General features: G+C 41.7%; 1 protein-coding gene across 3 annotated transcripts in view; it reads left to right on the top strand.

The window, feature by feature from the left end:
* dmap1 (DNA methyltransferase 1 associated protein 1) overlaps positions 1-15,648 on the top strand; it is a 100,672-nt gene that overhangs the window by 41,411 nt on the left and 43,613 nt on the right. For all 3 annotated transcript variants that reach the window (XM_070886077.1, XM_070886076.1, XM_070886078.1), the window contains 2 exons: positions 7,738-7,933; positions 8,468-8,626. In XM_070886077.1, coding sequence (XP_070742178.1) covers positions 7,738-7,933; positions 8,468-8,626 — 355 coding nt within the window. The remainder of the gene's footprint in view (positions 1-7,737; positions 7,934-8,467; positions 8,627-15,648) is intronic.

Genomic DNA, 15,648 nt, shown 5'->3' with positions numbered 1-15,648 from the left:
CAATTTCAGTCCCATCATGTCTCTCTTTTTTTTTCTTCAAACGCAATTACAACAGCAATAACCACTTGTATTTATTTAGCGCCTTTAATGTAGTGAAACGTCCCAGTAGCCCATCAGCAACATGTACTTAAAAATGAATGCTGCTTGATTTTCTCGTGCTCTTTTATTGCACTGAGTTTGTAGGGCCAGTCTGCGCCTGCTGCATCTTTGGCATTTTAAGGTGGTGAAAATGTTGGAAAGTTGCAAGAAGCATCTGGTTAAATGATAACATTTTTATCAGAATTATTTTTAAATAAAATGTTTCTTTATGTAATGATTGCAGTCATTGATGTGGGAACCTGCACTGACAGTTGGTTATTTTTTCAATTTTAATATAAAAACTAAACTATATGAAAACACTCCTATTTGATTTACTACATTGGTCTCCTTGATGGAACATACATAATACATAATGAGGTGTAAACCCAGCTCAACTATTATGAAGGTCCAATTCATTGCTAAAAGTAGAGGCAACTGTTGGCAATTATGGATGTGGATCGACTGGTACCATTAGTAATCTGTATCATAGAATCATGCATTACAGAAGAAGGCCATTCAACCCGTGTATGTGCCAGTTTTTTGAACGAGCTGTCCATTAATAGACCTACTCCCCTGCTCTTTCCCCCTAGCCCTGCAAATTCATCCTTTTCAAGTATATATCCAGTTCCCTTTTGAAAGTTACTATTGAATTTGCTTCCACCCCTCTTTCAGCTGTGCATCCCAGATAGCTCTCTTTTTTTCCCCCCTGCATTGTTTTTGCTAATTATCTTAAATCTGGTTACTGATGCTTCTGCCAGTGGAAACTGTTTCTCCCTATCCAATGTTCCCTGTACGGCCACACAATGCTCCAGAGACCCCGCGCAACCGGCTTCTCCCCATAATCTTTTGTGCTCTAAGGAGAACAATCCCAGCTGCTGTAGTTTCTCTAAATAGCTGAAGTCCCTCATTCTTGACACCATTTGAGTAAATATCCCTCTCCAAGTCCTTGACTTCCTTCCTAAAGAGACCACAAAGGAAATCTGTGTGTGGAGGCAGAAGATATGGGTATGATTCTTAATAAATACTTTGCATCTGTTTTCACAAAAGAGAGGGGCAATGCAGACTTTGCAATGAGGGAGGAGGAGTGTGAGATATTAGATGAGATAAACATAGGGACTTAGCAGCTTTGAAAGTGGATAAATCCCTAGGCCCGAATAAAATGTATCCCATGCTGTTTAAGAGAAACAAAAGAGGAAATAGCAGAGGCTCTGACCATCATTTTCCAGTCCTCTCTGGCTACAGTTGTGGTGCCAGAGGACTGGAGGCCTGCTAATGTTGTACCTTTGTTTAAAAAGGAAGAAAGGGATAGACCGAATAATTACAGGCCAGTCAGCCTAACCTCAGTGGTGGGAAAATTATTGGAAAAAATCCTGAGGGACAGGATAAATCTTCATTTGGAAAGACATGGATTAATCAAGGACAGTCAGCATGGATTTGTCAAGGGAAGGTCGTGCCTGACTAACTTGATTAAATTTTTCGAGGAGGGTCGATGAGGCCAGTGCGTATGATGTAGTGTATATAGATTTTAGCAAAACTTTTGATAAGGTGCCACATGGCAGACTGGGCACAAAAGTAAAAGGCCATGGGATCCAGGGCAAAGTGGCAAGTTGGATCCAAAATTGGCTCAGAGGCAGGAAGAAAAGGGTCATGGTTGAGGGGTGCTTTTGTGACTGGAGGCTGTATTCGGTGGGGTTCCGCAGGACTCTGAGCTGGGTGCCTTGCTTTTTGTGGTACATATCAATGACTTGGACTTGAATGTTAGAGGTATGATTAAAAAGTTTGCAGATGACACTAAAATAAGTTGTGTGGTTGATAATGAAGAAGAAAGCTGCGGATTGCAGGAAGATATCAATGTACTGGTCAGATGGGCAGAACAGTGGCAAATGGAATTCAATCCGGATAAGTGCGAGGTAATGTATTTGGGGAGGTCTAACAAGGCAAGGGAATACACATTAAATGGTACAACACTGAAAAGTGTAGAGGAACAAAGGGATCTTGGAATGCAGCTCCACAGATCCCTAAAGGTAGCAGGCCAGGTAGATATGATGGTTCAGAAGGCATATGGAATACTTGCCTTTATTAGTCAAAGAATGGAATAGAAAAGCAAGGAGGTTATGCTTGAACTGTATAAAACACTGGTTGGGCCACAGCTGGAGTATTATGTGCAGTTGTGGTCACCACATTACAGGAAAGATGTGATTGCACTGGAAAGGGTGCAGAGGAGATTTACAAGAATGTTGCCTGGACTGGAGAATTTTAGCTATGAGGAAAGATTGGAGATGCTGGGTCAGTTTTCTTTGGAACAGAGGAGGCTGAGTGGAGACCGATCGAGGTGTATAAAATTATGAGGGATAGAGTGGATAAGAAGGACTTGTTTCCCTTGGCAGAGGGGTCAACAATCAGGGGACATAGATTTAAAATAATTGGGGGGAGGTTTAGAGGAGATACGAGGGGAAATTTCTTCACCCAGAGGGTAGTGGGGGGGGGGGGGGGGAGACTGGAACTCACTGCCTGAAAGAGTAGTAGAGGCAGAAACCCACACCACATTTTTAAAATACTTGGATGTGCACTTAAAGTGCCGTATCCTACAGGGCTACAGACCAAGAGCTGGGAAGTGGGATTAGGCTGGATAGTTCTTTGTTGGCCAGCGTGGACACGATGGGCCGAAATCCTATGATTCTAAACTGTGGTGCCCAAAATTGGACATAATACTCTAGCTGAGGCCTAACCAGTAATTTATAAAGGTTTACCACAAAGTCCTTGCTTTTGTACTTTATGCCTCTATTTAAGAATAATCTGGAGACACGAGTTCAAATCTCACCACCGCAACTGGGGAATTTAAATTCAAATAATTAAATAAATCTGGAATAAAAAGCTACTATCCGTAATGGTGACCATGAAACTACCGGATTGTCGTAAAAACCCATCTAGTTCATTCGGGACGTGAGGGAAACCCATTTGTCTGTGTTTCCTGAATGCAAAACTGCTCCCCGCTCCTTCCTTGCCTCCCTGTAAATAATAACGTGAGAAATAGGAAAAGGATTAGGCCTGCTCTCCCATTCAATAAGATCATGGTTGATCTGATCATGGACTCTGCTCCACTTCCCTGCCCGCTCCCCATATAACCCCTTATCGTTTAAGAAACTGTCTATTTCTGTCCTCAATTTATTCAATGTCCCAATTTCCGCAGCTCTGAGGCAGCGAATTCCACAGATTTACAACCATCTGAGAGAAGAAATTTCTCCTCATCTCTGTTTTAAATGGGCGGCCCCTTATTCTAAGATCATGCCCTCTAGTTCTAGTCTCCCCCATCAATCGAAACATCCTCTCTGCATCCACCTTGTCAAGCCCCCTCATCATATACGTTTCAGTAAGATCACCTCTCATTCTTCTGAATTCCAATGAGTAGCGGTCCAACCTACTCAACCTTTCCTCATAAGTCAACCCCCTCATCCCCGGAATCAACCTAGTGAACCTTCTCTGAACTGCCTCCAAAGCAAGTATATCCTTTCGTAAATATGAAAACCAAAACTGCAATCAGTACTCCAGGTGTGGCCTCACCAATACCTTATATAGCTGTAGCAAGACTTCCCTGCTTTTGTACTCCATCCCCTTTGCAATAAAGGCCAAGATACCATTGGCCTTCCTGATCACCTGCTGTACTTGCATACTATCCTTTTGTGTTTCATGCACAAGTACCTCCAGGTCCCGCTGTACTGTGGCACTTTGCAATCTTTCTCCATTTAAATAATAACTTGCTCTTTGATTTTTTTTTCTGCCAAAGTGCATGACCTCATACTTTCCAACATTATACTCCATCTGCCAAATTTTTGCCCACTCACTTAGCCTGTCTATGTCCTTTTGCAGATTTTTTGTGTCCTCCTCACATTGCTTTTCCTCCCATCTTTGTATCGTCAGAAAACTTGGCTACATTACACTCAGTCCCTTCTTCCAAGTCGCTAATATAGATTGTAAATAGTTGGGATCCCAGCACTGATCCCTGCGGCACCCCACTAGTTACTGGTTACCAACCAGAGAATGAACCATTTATCCCGACTCTCTGTTGTCTGTTAATTAGCCAATCCTCTATCCATGCTAATTTATTACCCCCAACCCCGTGAATTTTTATCTTTTGCAGTAACCTTTTATGTGGCACCTTGTCAAATGCCTTCTGGAAGTCCAAATACGCCACATCCACTGTTATCCACCCTGTTCGTCACATCCTCAAAGAACTCCAGCAAATTTGTCAAACATGACTTCCCCTTCATAAATCCATGCTGACTTTGCCTGACCGAATTTTGCTTTTCCAAATGCTGGAAAAACAGCTTCTTTAATAATGGACTCCAACATTTTCCCAACCACAGATGTTAGGCTAACAGGTATATAGTTTCCTGCTTTTTGTCTGCCTCCTTTTTAAAATAGGGGTGTTACATTTGCAGTTTTCCAATCTGTTGGGAGCTCACCAGAATCCAGGGAATTTTGGTAAATTACAACCAATGCATGGTAATTTACAACAAATACCGGGGCCATTGCCTCTTCTCTCTAACCCCAAGAATGTCAACATTAAAAAGTTGATTTTAAGAGGAAAGTCTACAAGGATTGAAAGCTTTTGTTTTCCTATGTGTTTTAAAACTAAGTTTACTTTCACTGTGTCTGCTCTAACCCATCACACTTTTTGTAGAGAAGGAGTGTACTTATTTAAGAAACTTTCCACACATAATGTAGTCCCTTAATGTAACAGAAATTGTACCTTGCAAATATGGGGAAATGGATCGGCATTTATCACCACTCTGTGCCCACACTATGAACTTCTGTGGAGGCCAATGGTTCCCCCAAAAAATTCCAGGAAAATTAGTGATCAGTTGTTCTGGAATGCTTTCTCATCCATCTCCTAATACCTGATCACAGATTGACATTGACAGAGGCTTGGGACAGACACAGGATTGCTGCTTGCTATGGGTTGGGAAGAGTGGGGTAGGGGACAGTTATTTTTTTTAGAAATGGTGTAACGAACTCTGGTTTGCTACTAAGAATCAAATGTCTTGGTTCAAGGACACAATTAAGAGATTATTTTGGCAGTTAAAATTGTGAAACTTACATCACTAAATGTTACTGTATATTTACTTTTGTGTTTTCACATTATTTGGTCCATCGTTCAGTATTTTTTGTAGATGTAGTTTATCTTGTGGCCACAGGATGGTGATAGGTACTTATTTAAGAAGCTTTCCACACAGAATGTAGTCCCTTAATGCAACAGAAATTGTACCTTGCAAATATGTTTTACCACATTTTAGAATTATGGGCTGTCTTAAAGAATTTCATCTGCTTGGTTTGTTTCTACTGATGTGTTTGTTAGATATTTACAATTTTCAATCCAGTAAACACATTAATTGTAGAAAAATACTTAACGAAATGAAAGTTTGTAACTGGAATGCATTAAATGCTAAACTCTAAGTTCAGGAGATACCATTTCAGTGGTTTGTGCTTTATCTGTAACTTAGCAGTCTTGTCCAGATCATGCTAGGTATTAGCATTTCACTGACTACTGTTAACTGCAGGTTTAATATGAATCTCTCCTTATTCTTAAAAACAAGTATGTAATTTTGGTGAAAGTTACTGACATTGACTGTTTGCCTGGAGAGATGCAGCTGTACTTTCCTATCACTTCTGTCTTTCTCTTTCTCTCTTTCCTTCCCCCCTCTGCCTCCCCCCCTCCCCCCCACTCCCCCCCACTCTCCAACATGCACACAAAATCCGATCCCATTTTGAGATATAGGAGAGTTAAGTGTGATAGGCTCACTATAGTGCCTTGACATTATTCTGATTAAGGAAGATGGAAAGCTTTTCCGATTGTTTTTACCCATTTCATCTCTTTTTTTTCATTTTCTTACTTTGGTTGATTTTCGTTTTATTTCTATTATCTCTGCATTTTGGGATTTTTAAAGAAAGACATGCATTTATATAGCGCCTTTCGCGCTCATCGGACGTTACAAAGCGCTTTACAGCCAATTAAGTACTTTTGGAGTGTAGTCACTGTTGTAATGTGGAAAACCCGGCAGCCAATTTGTGCACAGCAATGTGATCATGACCAGATACCTGTTTTTGTTATGTTGATTGAGGGATAAATATTGGCCAGGCACCAGGGATAATCCTGCTCTTCTTCAAAATAGTGCTGTGGGATCTTTTACATCCATCTGAGGGAGCAGGCGGGGGTCTCGGTTTAACGTCTCATCCAAAAGACGGCACCTCTGACAGTGCAACATTCCCTCCGTACTGCACTGGAGTGTCAGCCTAGATTTATCTCAATCCATTTTTTGAACTTGTTATTTTATAGTTTTGCTTCCTCTTGTAGTATTGTTAAGTCCTCCTCTACACTTGTTTCTGCCATGTATTATTCTTTTCAGAGGAAAATGAGCCACTGCATGAAAGGGCAAGTATAAATAGTGTACTAAAGCTATCAGACTGCCCATGAAGGAAAGCTTGAGGCAGACATAGATTGTGATCAAGACTTACTGGTTCAAGGATTTATACAGGTCCTAGTGTTTGTTTTTTGGGTGGCACACAGTGATTAAGGACTGTCCCATACAAAATATTGGACGGCTGGGAATCTAATACAATTGAGTTCAGATAAGCTGCAACTAGGTTACCAACTGTCGTCTTACTGAAGTGTATATTGTTGTTTTTAAGATGTCTAGCTGTTTTCCAATATTTTGTACTTTTAATTAAGTGTGGGTGTATATAAACAGAACGGCTTTTTTATTGATATAAGTAGGGAAGCAGTAACGGTACTGGAATATTGAATGTTTATTTTCCTGTTGTATTTGTGACATAACTAAACACATTTTAAAGCAACTAATCCATGTCCAACTTTCCCGCAACTCGATATTTGAATCTCTCCAATCGGGTCCTGTCACAGCAACAAAACAGTTACAAATGAAGTGCTCTGTGACTGGTGCATTATCCTCTCTAACCTTTGACACGGTTAGCCATACCATCCTCCTCCAGTGCCAGTTCTGAGTTGCCCAGCTCAGTGGGACGGCCCTTGGTTGGTTCCACACTAGCCATTAGCTTTGGAGTCCCCAAAGGATTCACTTGGTGACATTTTCCAAAGACATGGGTTCAGGTTTCACGTGTCGGCTGACGACACTCCGCTGTACTTCTTCATCACCTCTCGATCCCTCCACTGCCTCTGTGTTGTCAAGTTTCATTCAATTTATTGGTTCATCAATAAACATAGAAACAGAAAATGGGTGCAGGAGTAGGTCATTCGGCCCTTCGAGCCTGCACCACCATTCAATAAGATCATGGCTGATCATTCCCTCAGTACCCCTTTCCTGCTTTCTCTCCATACCCCTTGATCCCTTTAGCCATAAGGGCTATATCTCTAACTCCCTCTTGAATATATCCAATGAACTGATGAAGAAAGATTACATAGCAAAATTGAATGGAAATTGTTGACATACCAATTTACAATTGGAAAGTTGAATCACAAGTCTGACTGAAAATTGTAACAACTAAGTAAGGTTTATGAACAGGAAGCTGGTGCCCTACCTAAGATTTTTAACTAAGATTTATTTGTATATAAATGTTTGTATCTGCATATGTTTTTATCTGCATATTAACTACACTTTAAATGTTTACTTTGTATGTTGTGTAAAGGGATGCGCCTCCATTGCTTCCAAGTGACACAACACAAGGGTACAGGACTGTTAAAGCGAAGCTGGGATGTAAGAAGGTCCGACCATGGAAGTGGATGCCTTTCACCAACCCAGCCAGGAAGGATGGTGCAATATTTTACCATTGGAGACGTCTGGCAGATGAAGGGAAAGACTACCCTTTTGCTAGGTTTAATAAGGTAAAACACACTTATCTTGACACAAGAAATCATAGTCCCTTTTTTGTGGGTGCAGAAAGATGGGGGAAACAATATGGTTTTCCCTTAAATTACTGTCAAGAAGAAGCTATACTATAAGGCCATAATTTTTCCTGGAAAGTTTACTAGATTTGAAAAAAATTAGGAATGGTAAGACTTGCTGTCTGTCATATTGTAGTTTACTGCATGCTTGTCTGGGTTGTTGTATTAAAACCAAATAAAACTACCTTTGGCTATGTTGCTGTATAGTATTTGGGGAAATTGATGCATGTAAGCTATTAATTGTGCTGCTGCAATTTCACACTTGCTCTGGTGACTGTAAGTAGTGTCAGTAAAGATATTGCACATTTGAGAGATGGTATAAAAATAAGCTGTCCTTTTGCCCAGCAATCAATGGGAACACTGGAATAACTAATAACTGAAGTCAGTAGCAATTCTTCACATTATATCAAGCTTATTGTTTTGTTGCAAAAATTTCTAAATAATAGCAAAGTGAATTTCTCTGTGGTTCTAAAGACAGTTCAAGTGCCTGTATACTCAGAGCAGGAATACCAGATGTATCTACATGATGATGGATGGACCAAAGCAGAAACAGACCATCTCTTCGACCTCTGCAAGCGCTTTGATCTCCGGTTCATTGTCATCCATGACCGCTATGACCACCAGCAGTTCAGGGTGAGTAGACGAAAAATGAATAAATAAATATAACCCTTGTGAACGCTAGAAAATCCAGACAGCTGTGAGCAAGTACAGTAAAATACCAACATTTCTCTCAAATTTATTTCATAATAACACTTTTTATAGTAGCACTTTCTGTCCAAAATGTCTTATGTTCTCTTTCTTTAATGATTCATTCTGAAACAATTACTTTAGTTATTTTAAGTTTCCTGTCCCGTGTATACACACTCTACGCTATTCATTGACTGAGCAGGTGGTCAGCTGGCCTCCATCAAGATCTCAACCAATGCTGAATTAGCCATTGGGAGGCATATAAAAATAGTAGGACTCGACTTGCTTTCTGATTTTTATATAAATATAATTTATAACTTCTGGGTGGGGAATTACCATCTTTCTCAGATGTGTTGTCTTCGATCTTGAATTTGGCACAAACAGACAACTTATCATTCTGTGGCACAGGTTGTGTGAACTGTCCTAGTATAAAATCTTTGAAATGGGAGAAAGGTTCACAAACTTTTGAAATATTCTGAAATAAGTGGTATTTTTGCAACAGTAAGTTTACTGAATTTTCCACAAAATGAATAGTTGCTTACAAACCTAGGCCCTGAAATTGCTGGAGATGGCGGTTGGATAATGAACTGCCAGCATTGGGGCTGGAATTTGGAACAGGATACTAGATTCACAGGGATTTCAACCCTTTTTAGCTCCTTTGGAAATCCCTGCATTTTCACAGGCAGGCCCATAAGGGTTGGCTGTATTACAATGGCATGTAAATTAGGAAAATATGTCGCACAATATGTTTGCCTAATTGATGTCCTAAGCAGTACTATATATCAGGAATGCTTGAGAGTCATAAGAAAACAGCCATACTTTTGAAAAAAGTTTTTGGCGCTTCTACAGCTGTGGGTCTGCTAACACCGCAACGGAGTGCCTCAATTAAATTCCTTTCCCACCCAACTGATAGTCAGGCAGGAGCCCCATATGCACTGGGAATGACATGGGCACCAATATTCAAAGTAGCTTCACCCTGGAATTTTCAATGGGACCAAGGATACTAAAGTAGACGGGCAAAGGTTCTGCTCCGTCCCAGATTTACCCTCCACCTAGGCTTGCTCAGGAATTTCAAGGGCCTAATGTTCTGGAAGCAAATTAGTACAGCATGTTAGAACAGTAACATACAATGTTATAGGATGATGGGGCACAGGTTTGATTTCTCCCACATGCTCATTTCCTGGTCTCATCTGCACTACTGTGGGGAAGCACCAAACAAAGGTTGTTTTGTTTCTTGCTGGGCAGGGGAGAAAAATATTTGAAAAGAGCCTTTTCTATATCTTCCAATGGCTAGTATAAAATTGCATTGAGCAAGGCCTGGTAGTACATCCTGCATCCTCACAGCAGTTAGCATTTGGCCAAGAAGATCAGGAACGGAGGAAGTTGAATGTTAAGTAAATATTCTGGATACACAGTTAAAGATTCAATTCTGAAGTGTAAGGTGTTGAATATTTTAATTCATTTTTGCAGCAAACAAACCATTCAATGAGATTAATGAGTTAAGTATCAGCATTGGCTCGCTGGTGATACTCACCTTTGAGTCAGGAGGTCATGGGTTCAAGCACATAATTTAGACAGACTGACACTTCAGTAAAGCATTTTCAGAGGTGCCATCTTTCAGATACATCATTAAACTGAGGCCCTGTCTGCCCCCTCAGGTGGACATAAAAGATACTATGGTATTATTCGAAGAAGAGCAAGTGAATTCTCCCAATGTCTGGCCAACATTTATCCATCAACCAACATCACTTTAAAAAAAAATTTTAATTAGCCATTTTTCTCAATGCTATTTGTGGCACCTTGCTGTGCACAAATTGGTTGCCATGTTTTCTGTCATTACAACAATATTTCAAAACTACTTGAGGTCTTTGAGACGTCCTGCGGTCATGAAAGGCACGATGGAAATGCAAGTTCTTTCTAAACTCTAGTGCAATTATTTTTTTCAGACTTCATGTAAATTTGCTTCACAGTTGTACTTCATATCGGCATGGCTGCTATATTTAATTGAGGTAGATAAAAGATTAAGGTCTGAGAAGTCATCAGAAAATGAACTTTCAGAAACGGGTTACAGTTTTTTTTTTAGTAAGAAGTTAACTCCCGCCCCCCCCCGGCCACCAAATTTAGCTGAAGCCAGTTACAGACCAACATTCCAAGCCAACAGTGCATATCTCTCAAAACATATTGTTACAGATGAGTATTGGGGATAAATACAATGCAGTGAATTTATTTTAAACATATTATTGTGGACAGACAAAATGAATTAACAAACAATATCTGGAAACCCAAATCATGTGAACTTTTTGTGTTTTATGTACAAGGACCCCCAGATCCCTCTGTACCGCATTATTTGGTGGGGGCGGGGGGGGGGGGTGGCGGTGAGAGATGCACTGTTGGCTTGGAATGTTGGTCTGTAACTGGCTTCAGCTGAATTTGGTGGATGAGCGGGGGAGGGGGGTTTAACTTCTTACTACCAAAGTGGATGACCTCACATTTTCCCACATTATACTCCATCTGCCAAATTTTTGCCCACTCACTTAACCGATCTATATCCCTTTGAAGATTCTTTGTGTCCTCTTCAGAACTTGCTTTCCCACCTATCTTTGTATCATAAGCAAACTTGGCTACATTACACTTGGTCCTTTCATCCAACTCATTAATAGAGATTGTAATTAGTTGAGGCCCCAGCACTGATCCCTGTGGCTCTCCACCATTTACAGTTTGCCAACCTGAAAATGACCCATTTATCCCGACTCTTTGTTTTCTGTTAGTTAGCCAATCCTCTATCCATGCTAATATATTACACTCCAACCCCGTGAGCTCTCATCTTGTGCAGTTACCTTTTATGTGGCACCTTATCAAATGCCTTCTGGAAATCCAAATACGCATCTACTGGTTCCCCTTTATCCACCCTGCCTGTTACATCTTCAAAAGAACTCCAGTAAATTTGTCAAACATGATTTCCCTTTCATCCATGCTGACTCTGCTGGATTTGTATCAAATTTTCTAAATGTCCTGCTACTACTTCCTTAATAGTCTCCAGCATTTTCCCAATGACAGATGTCAAGCTAACTGGTCTATAGTTTCCTGCTCTCTGTCTCCCTCCTTTCTTGAAAAGGGGCATTAACATTTACAGTTTTCCAATCAGTTGGGACCTCTTCAGAATTCAGGGATTTTTGGTTGATTACAACCAATGCATCCACTATCTCTGCAGCCACTTCTTTTAAGACCCTAGGATACAGGCCATCAGGTCCAGGGGACTTGTCCACCTATAGGGCCCAAGTTTCCACAAGAAAAAAACCGGGCGCCCCTCCGAGCTGGGCGCCCGTTTTTTGCGCCTAAAACGGCGCCTAAAAAAATCCTCAGTATTTTCCACCTACTTACAGGTCCTGTGGCACTCGGCGCAGCCAGCACGAGCTGTGGGGGGTCGGAGCCAGGTCCCAGCGCTGAAAACAGTGCCGGGACCTCTGCACATGCGCGCTACAGTCGGCACGCAAGTGCAGTAGCTCCAGGCGCCGAACTGTGTGGGAGGGGCCCGAAGCACGCAGCCCCTAGCCTTGGCTGAATGGCCTCACTGGGGCTGCGTGAATGAGGCTCCTCCCACGGCCAGCTCCTGCTCCCCGCCCCCGACAAGACCCGACACCCGCTCCTCGCCGACCAGACCCGACCCGACACCCGCTCCCCCCCCCGCCCCGACCCAACACCCGCTCCCGCCCCCCGACCCGACACCCGCTCCCCCCCCGCCCCGACCTGACACCCGCTCCCCCCCCCCGCCCCGACCCGACACCTGCTCCCCCGACCCGACCCGAGGCCCCCTCTTCCCTGACCACCCCCCTCTTCCCTGACCCCCCCCCTCCCCCCCCTTCCCTGACCCCCCCCCCTTCCCTGACCCCCCCCCCCCTTCCCTGACCCCCCCCTTCCCTGACCCCCCCCTTCCCTCCCCTCTTCCCTGACCCTGCCCTTCCCTCCCCTCTTCCTCCCTCACCCTCCCTCTCTCCCCCCCTCCCTCCTTCTCTCCCCCCCCCCTCCCTCTCTCCCCCTCTCCCTTCTCCCTCCCCCTCTCCCTCTCCCCTCCCCCTCTCCCCTCCCTCCCTCCCTCCCTCCCTCCTCCCTCCCTCCCTCCCTCCCTCCCTCCCTCCTCTCTCTCTCTCTCTCTCTCTCTCTCTCTCTCTCTCTCTCTCTCTCTCTCTCTCCCCCCTCCCTCCCTCCCTCTCTCTCTCTCTCTCTCTCTCTCTCCCCCTCCCTCCCTCCCTCTCTCTCTCTCTCTCTCTCTCTCTCTCTCTCTCTCTCTCTCTCTCTCTCTCTCTCTCTCTCTCTCCCGCTCAGCGGCACAAACGGCTGCAGAATTCTCCCTGGCTGAAGCACTTTCACACAGGTAGAAAGATGGTTTATTTAATCTTTTCTTGGCTTATAAATGTTTATTCAGGTTGGATTTATTTGTATAATACTTGTAGAAGTATAAATAAGGATTTATTGTCGAATTTAATGAGTTCCCTTCCACCCCTCCACCTCGTTCTGGACGCCTAATTTGTAACCTGCGCCTGATTTTTTAATGTGTAGAACAGGTTTTTTCAGTTCTACAAAAATCTTCACTGGCTCCATTCTACTTTAGTTTGGAGTACATTTTCACTGTGGAAACTTTCAAATCATGCGTCAGTGGCCGGACACGCCCCCTTTTGAAGAAAAAATTCTGTTCTAAACTAGAACTGTTCTACCTGACTAGAACTGCAGAAAAAAAAATGTGGAGAATTGCGATTTCTAAGATAGTCCGTTCTCCACCAGTTGCTCCTAAAAATCAGGCGCGAATCATGTGGAAACTTGGGCCCTTAGTCCCATTAGTTTGCCTCGTACTTTTTCTCTAGTGATAGTAATTGTTTTAAGTTCCTCCCTCCCTATTTGTCCCTTGATTATTATTATTGGGATACTTTTAGTGTCTTCTACCATGAAGACCAATGATTATTATTATTGGGATACTTTTAGTGTCTTCTACCATGAAGACCAATACAAAATATTTGTTCAAAGTCTTTGCCATTTCCCTGTTTCTCATTATTAATTCCCCAGTCTCATCCTCTAAGGGACCAATGCCTTCGTAAGAGACCAACGTTTACTTCAGCTACTCTCTTCCTTTTTATATACCTATAGAAGCTTTTGCTGTCTGTTTTTATATGTCTTGCTAGTTTACTCATAATCTTATCTCATTTTTGTAGTCGTCCTTTGCTGGTTTCCGAAACATTTCCCAATCCTCTGGCCTACCACTAATCTTTGCAACATTGTATGCCTTTGTATTTAATTTGATCCTATCCTTAACTTCCTTAGTTAACCACGGATGGTTCATCCTTCTCTTCGAGTCTTTCTCATTGGAATATATCTTTGTTGAGAGTTATGAAATAGCTCCTTAAATGTCTGCCACTGCTTATCTACCGTCTTACACTTTAATTTATTTTCCCATTCCGCTTTTCCCAATTCTGTCTTCATACCTTTGTAATTGCCTTTATTTAAGTTTAAGACCCAAGTTTCTCACCCTCAAACTGAATTTGAACTTCTAACATGCTATGATCACTCTTCCCAAGAGGATTCTTTACTGTGAGATCATTCATTAATACTATCTCATTACACATTACCAGATCTAAAATAGCCTGCTCCCTGGTTGGTTCCACAACATATTCTAAAAAACCATCCTGAATACACTCTTATGAACTCAGCCTCAAAGGTACCTTTGCCAATTTGATTTGTCCAATCTATATGAAGATTAAGATCGCCCATGATTATTGCCGTACCTTTCTTACAAGCCTCCATTATTTCTTGATTTATACTCTGTCCTACAGTGCAGCTACTGTTAGAGAGACTATAGACTACTCCTACCAGTGACTTCTTTCCATTATTATTTCTTATCTCCACCCAAACTGATTCTACATCTTGATCTTCTGAGCCATTATCATTTCTCTCTACTGCACTGATCTCATCCTTTATTAGCAGAGCTACCCCACCTCCTTTTCCTTTCTGACTATTGTTCCGAAATGTCAAATACCCCCTGAATATTCAGTTCCCAGCCTTGGTCATCTTGCAACCACGTCTCTGTAATGGTTATCACATCATACCCATTTATTTCTATTTGTGCCGTCAACTCATCTATCTTGTTACAAATGCTGCTTTCATTCAGATAAAGAGATTTTAATTTTGTTTTAAGTTTTTATGTTAACTTGCCTTGTTTGATAGTTGTTTTTAGTGGACAAAATATCTATTATCAAACTATCCTGTTATAAGCAGTTCATCCAGTGTGCCCATATTGGATATTCCTACATTTTATTTTGTTCTGTATTTATTAAATTCATCTCTCATTGTTCTAATGTGGTTCAAAGTCATCAGAGTCATCAAAGTTTCAGGTGGTAAGATCAGCAGGAGGGCGGAGGCTGAGTCTGATCTATGTGAGCGCCATTTTCAGGAAATCGCGATTTATTAAAATGAAGTACATTGTTTCCAGTTAGATTTTTCGTGTTTTGTAGGCTGACCGAGTATGCAAAGCCAAAAAATACACTAATCTGTCATATTTTAAAGAATGCAACCAATATTTCTAAATCTACTCCCTAGAATACAAATAAAAGCAACCTATTCTTTTAATACACATACATAGTGAATAAGCTTTGTTGTTACACCGGCTTTTCACCAAGTCTTTTTAGGAGTATGTCTCTTTAGAAAGTACCCAGTTAAGCATTGGGAGATTTGTTTGCAATACTGGATGTCAGAGGCAGCATTGTGACCCATGATTCCTCCTTGAATAGGCCAAGAGATGTGAAAGGTTTACTGGATACACTGAACACCTGAATATCAATAGGAGTAAATGCAGATGTACAAATTCCTTCAGAAACAGGAAAAAGTCACTGGGTCTCCTTTAATTGAAAAAGTAATAATGTTACTACAGAGAAACAGGATGTAATTTCAATACTGATATTTTGAACAGTAAACATTTACAA

Source organism: Pristiophorus japonicus, chromosome 8 (assembly GCF_044704955.1).
Source record: "Pristiophorus japonicus isolate sPriJap1 chromosome 8, sPriJap1.hap1, whole genome shotgun sequence".
Taxonomy (NCBI): domain Eukaryota; kingdom Metazoa; phylum Chordata; class Chondrichthyes; family Pristiophoridae; genus Pristiophorus; species Pristiophorus japonicus.
The sequence above is the reverse complement of the archived record's forward strand: the minus strand, read 5'-3'. Positions and strand labels throughout refer to the sequence as shown.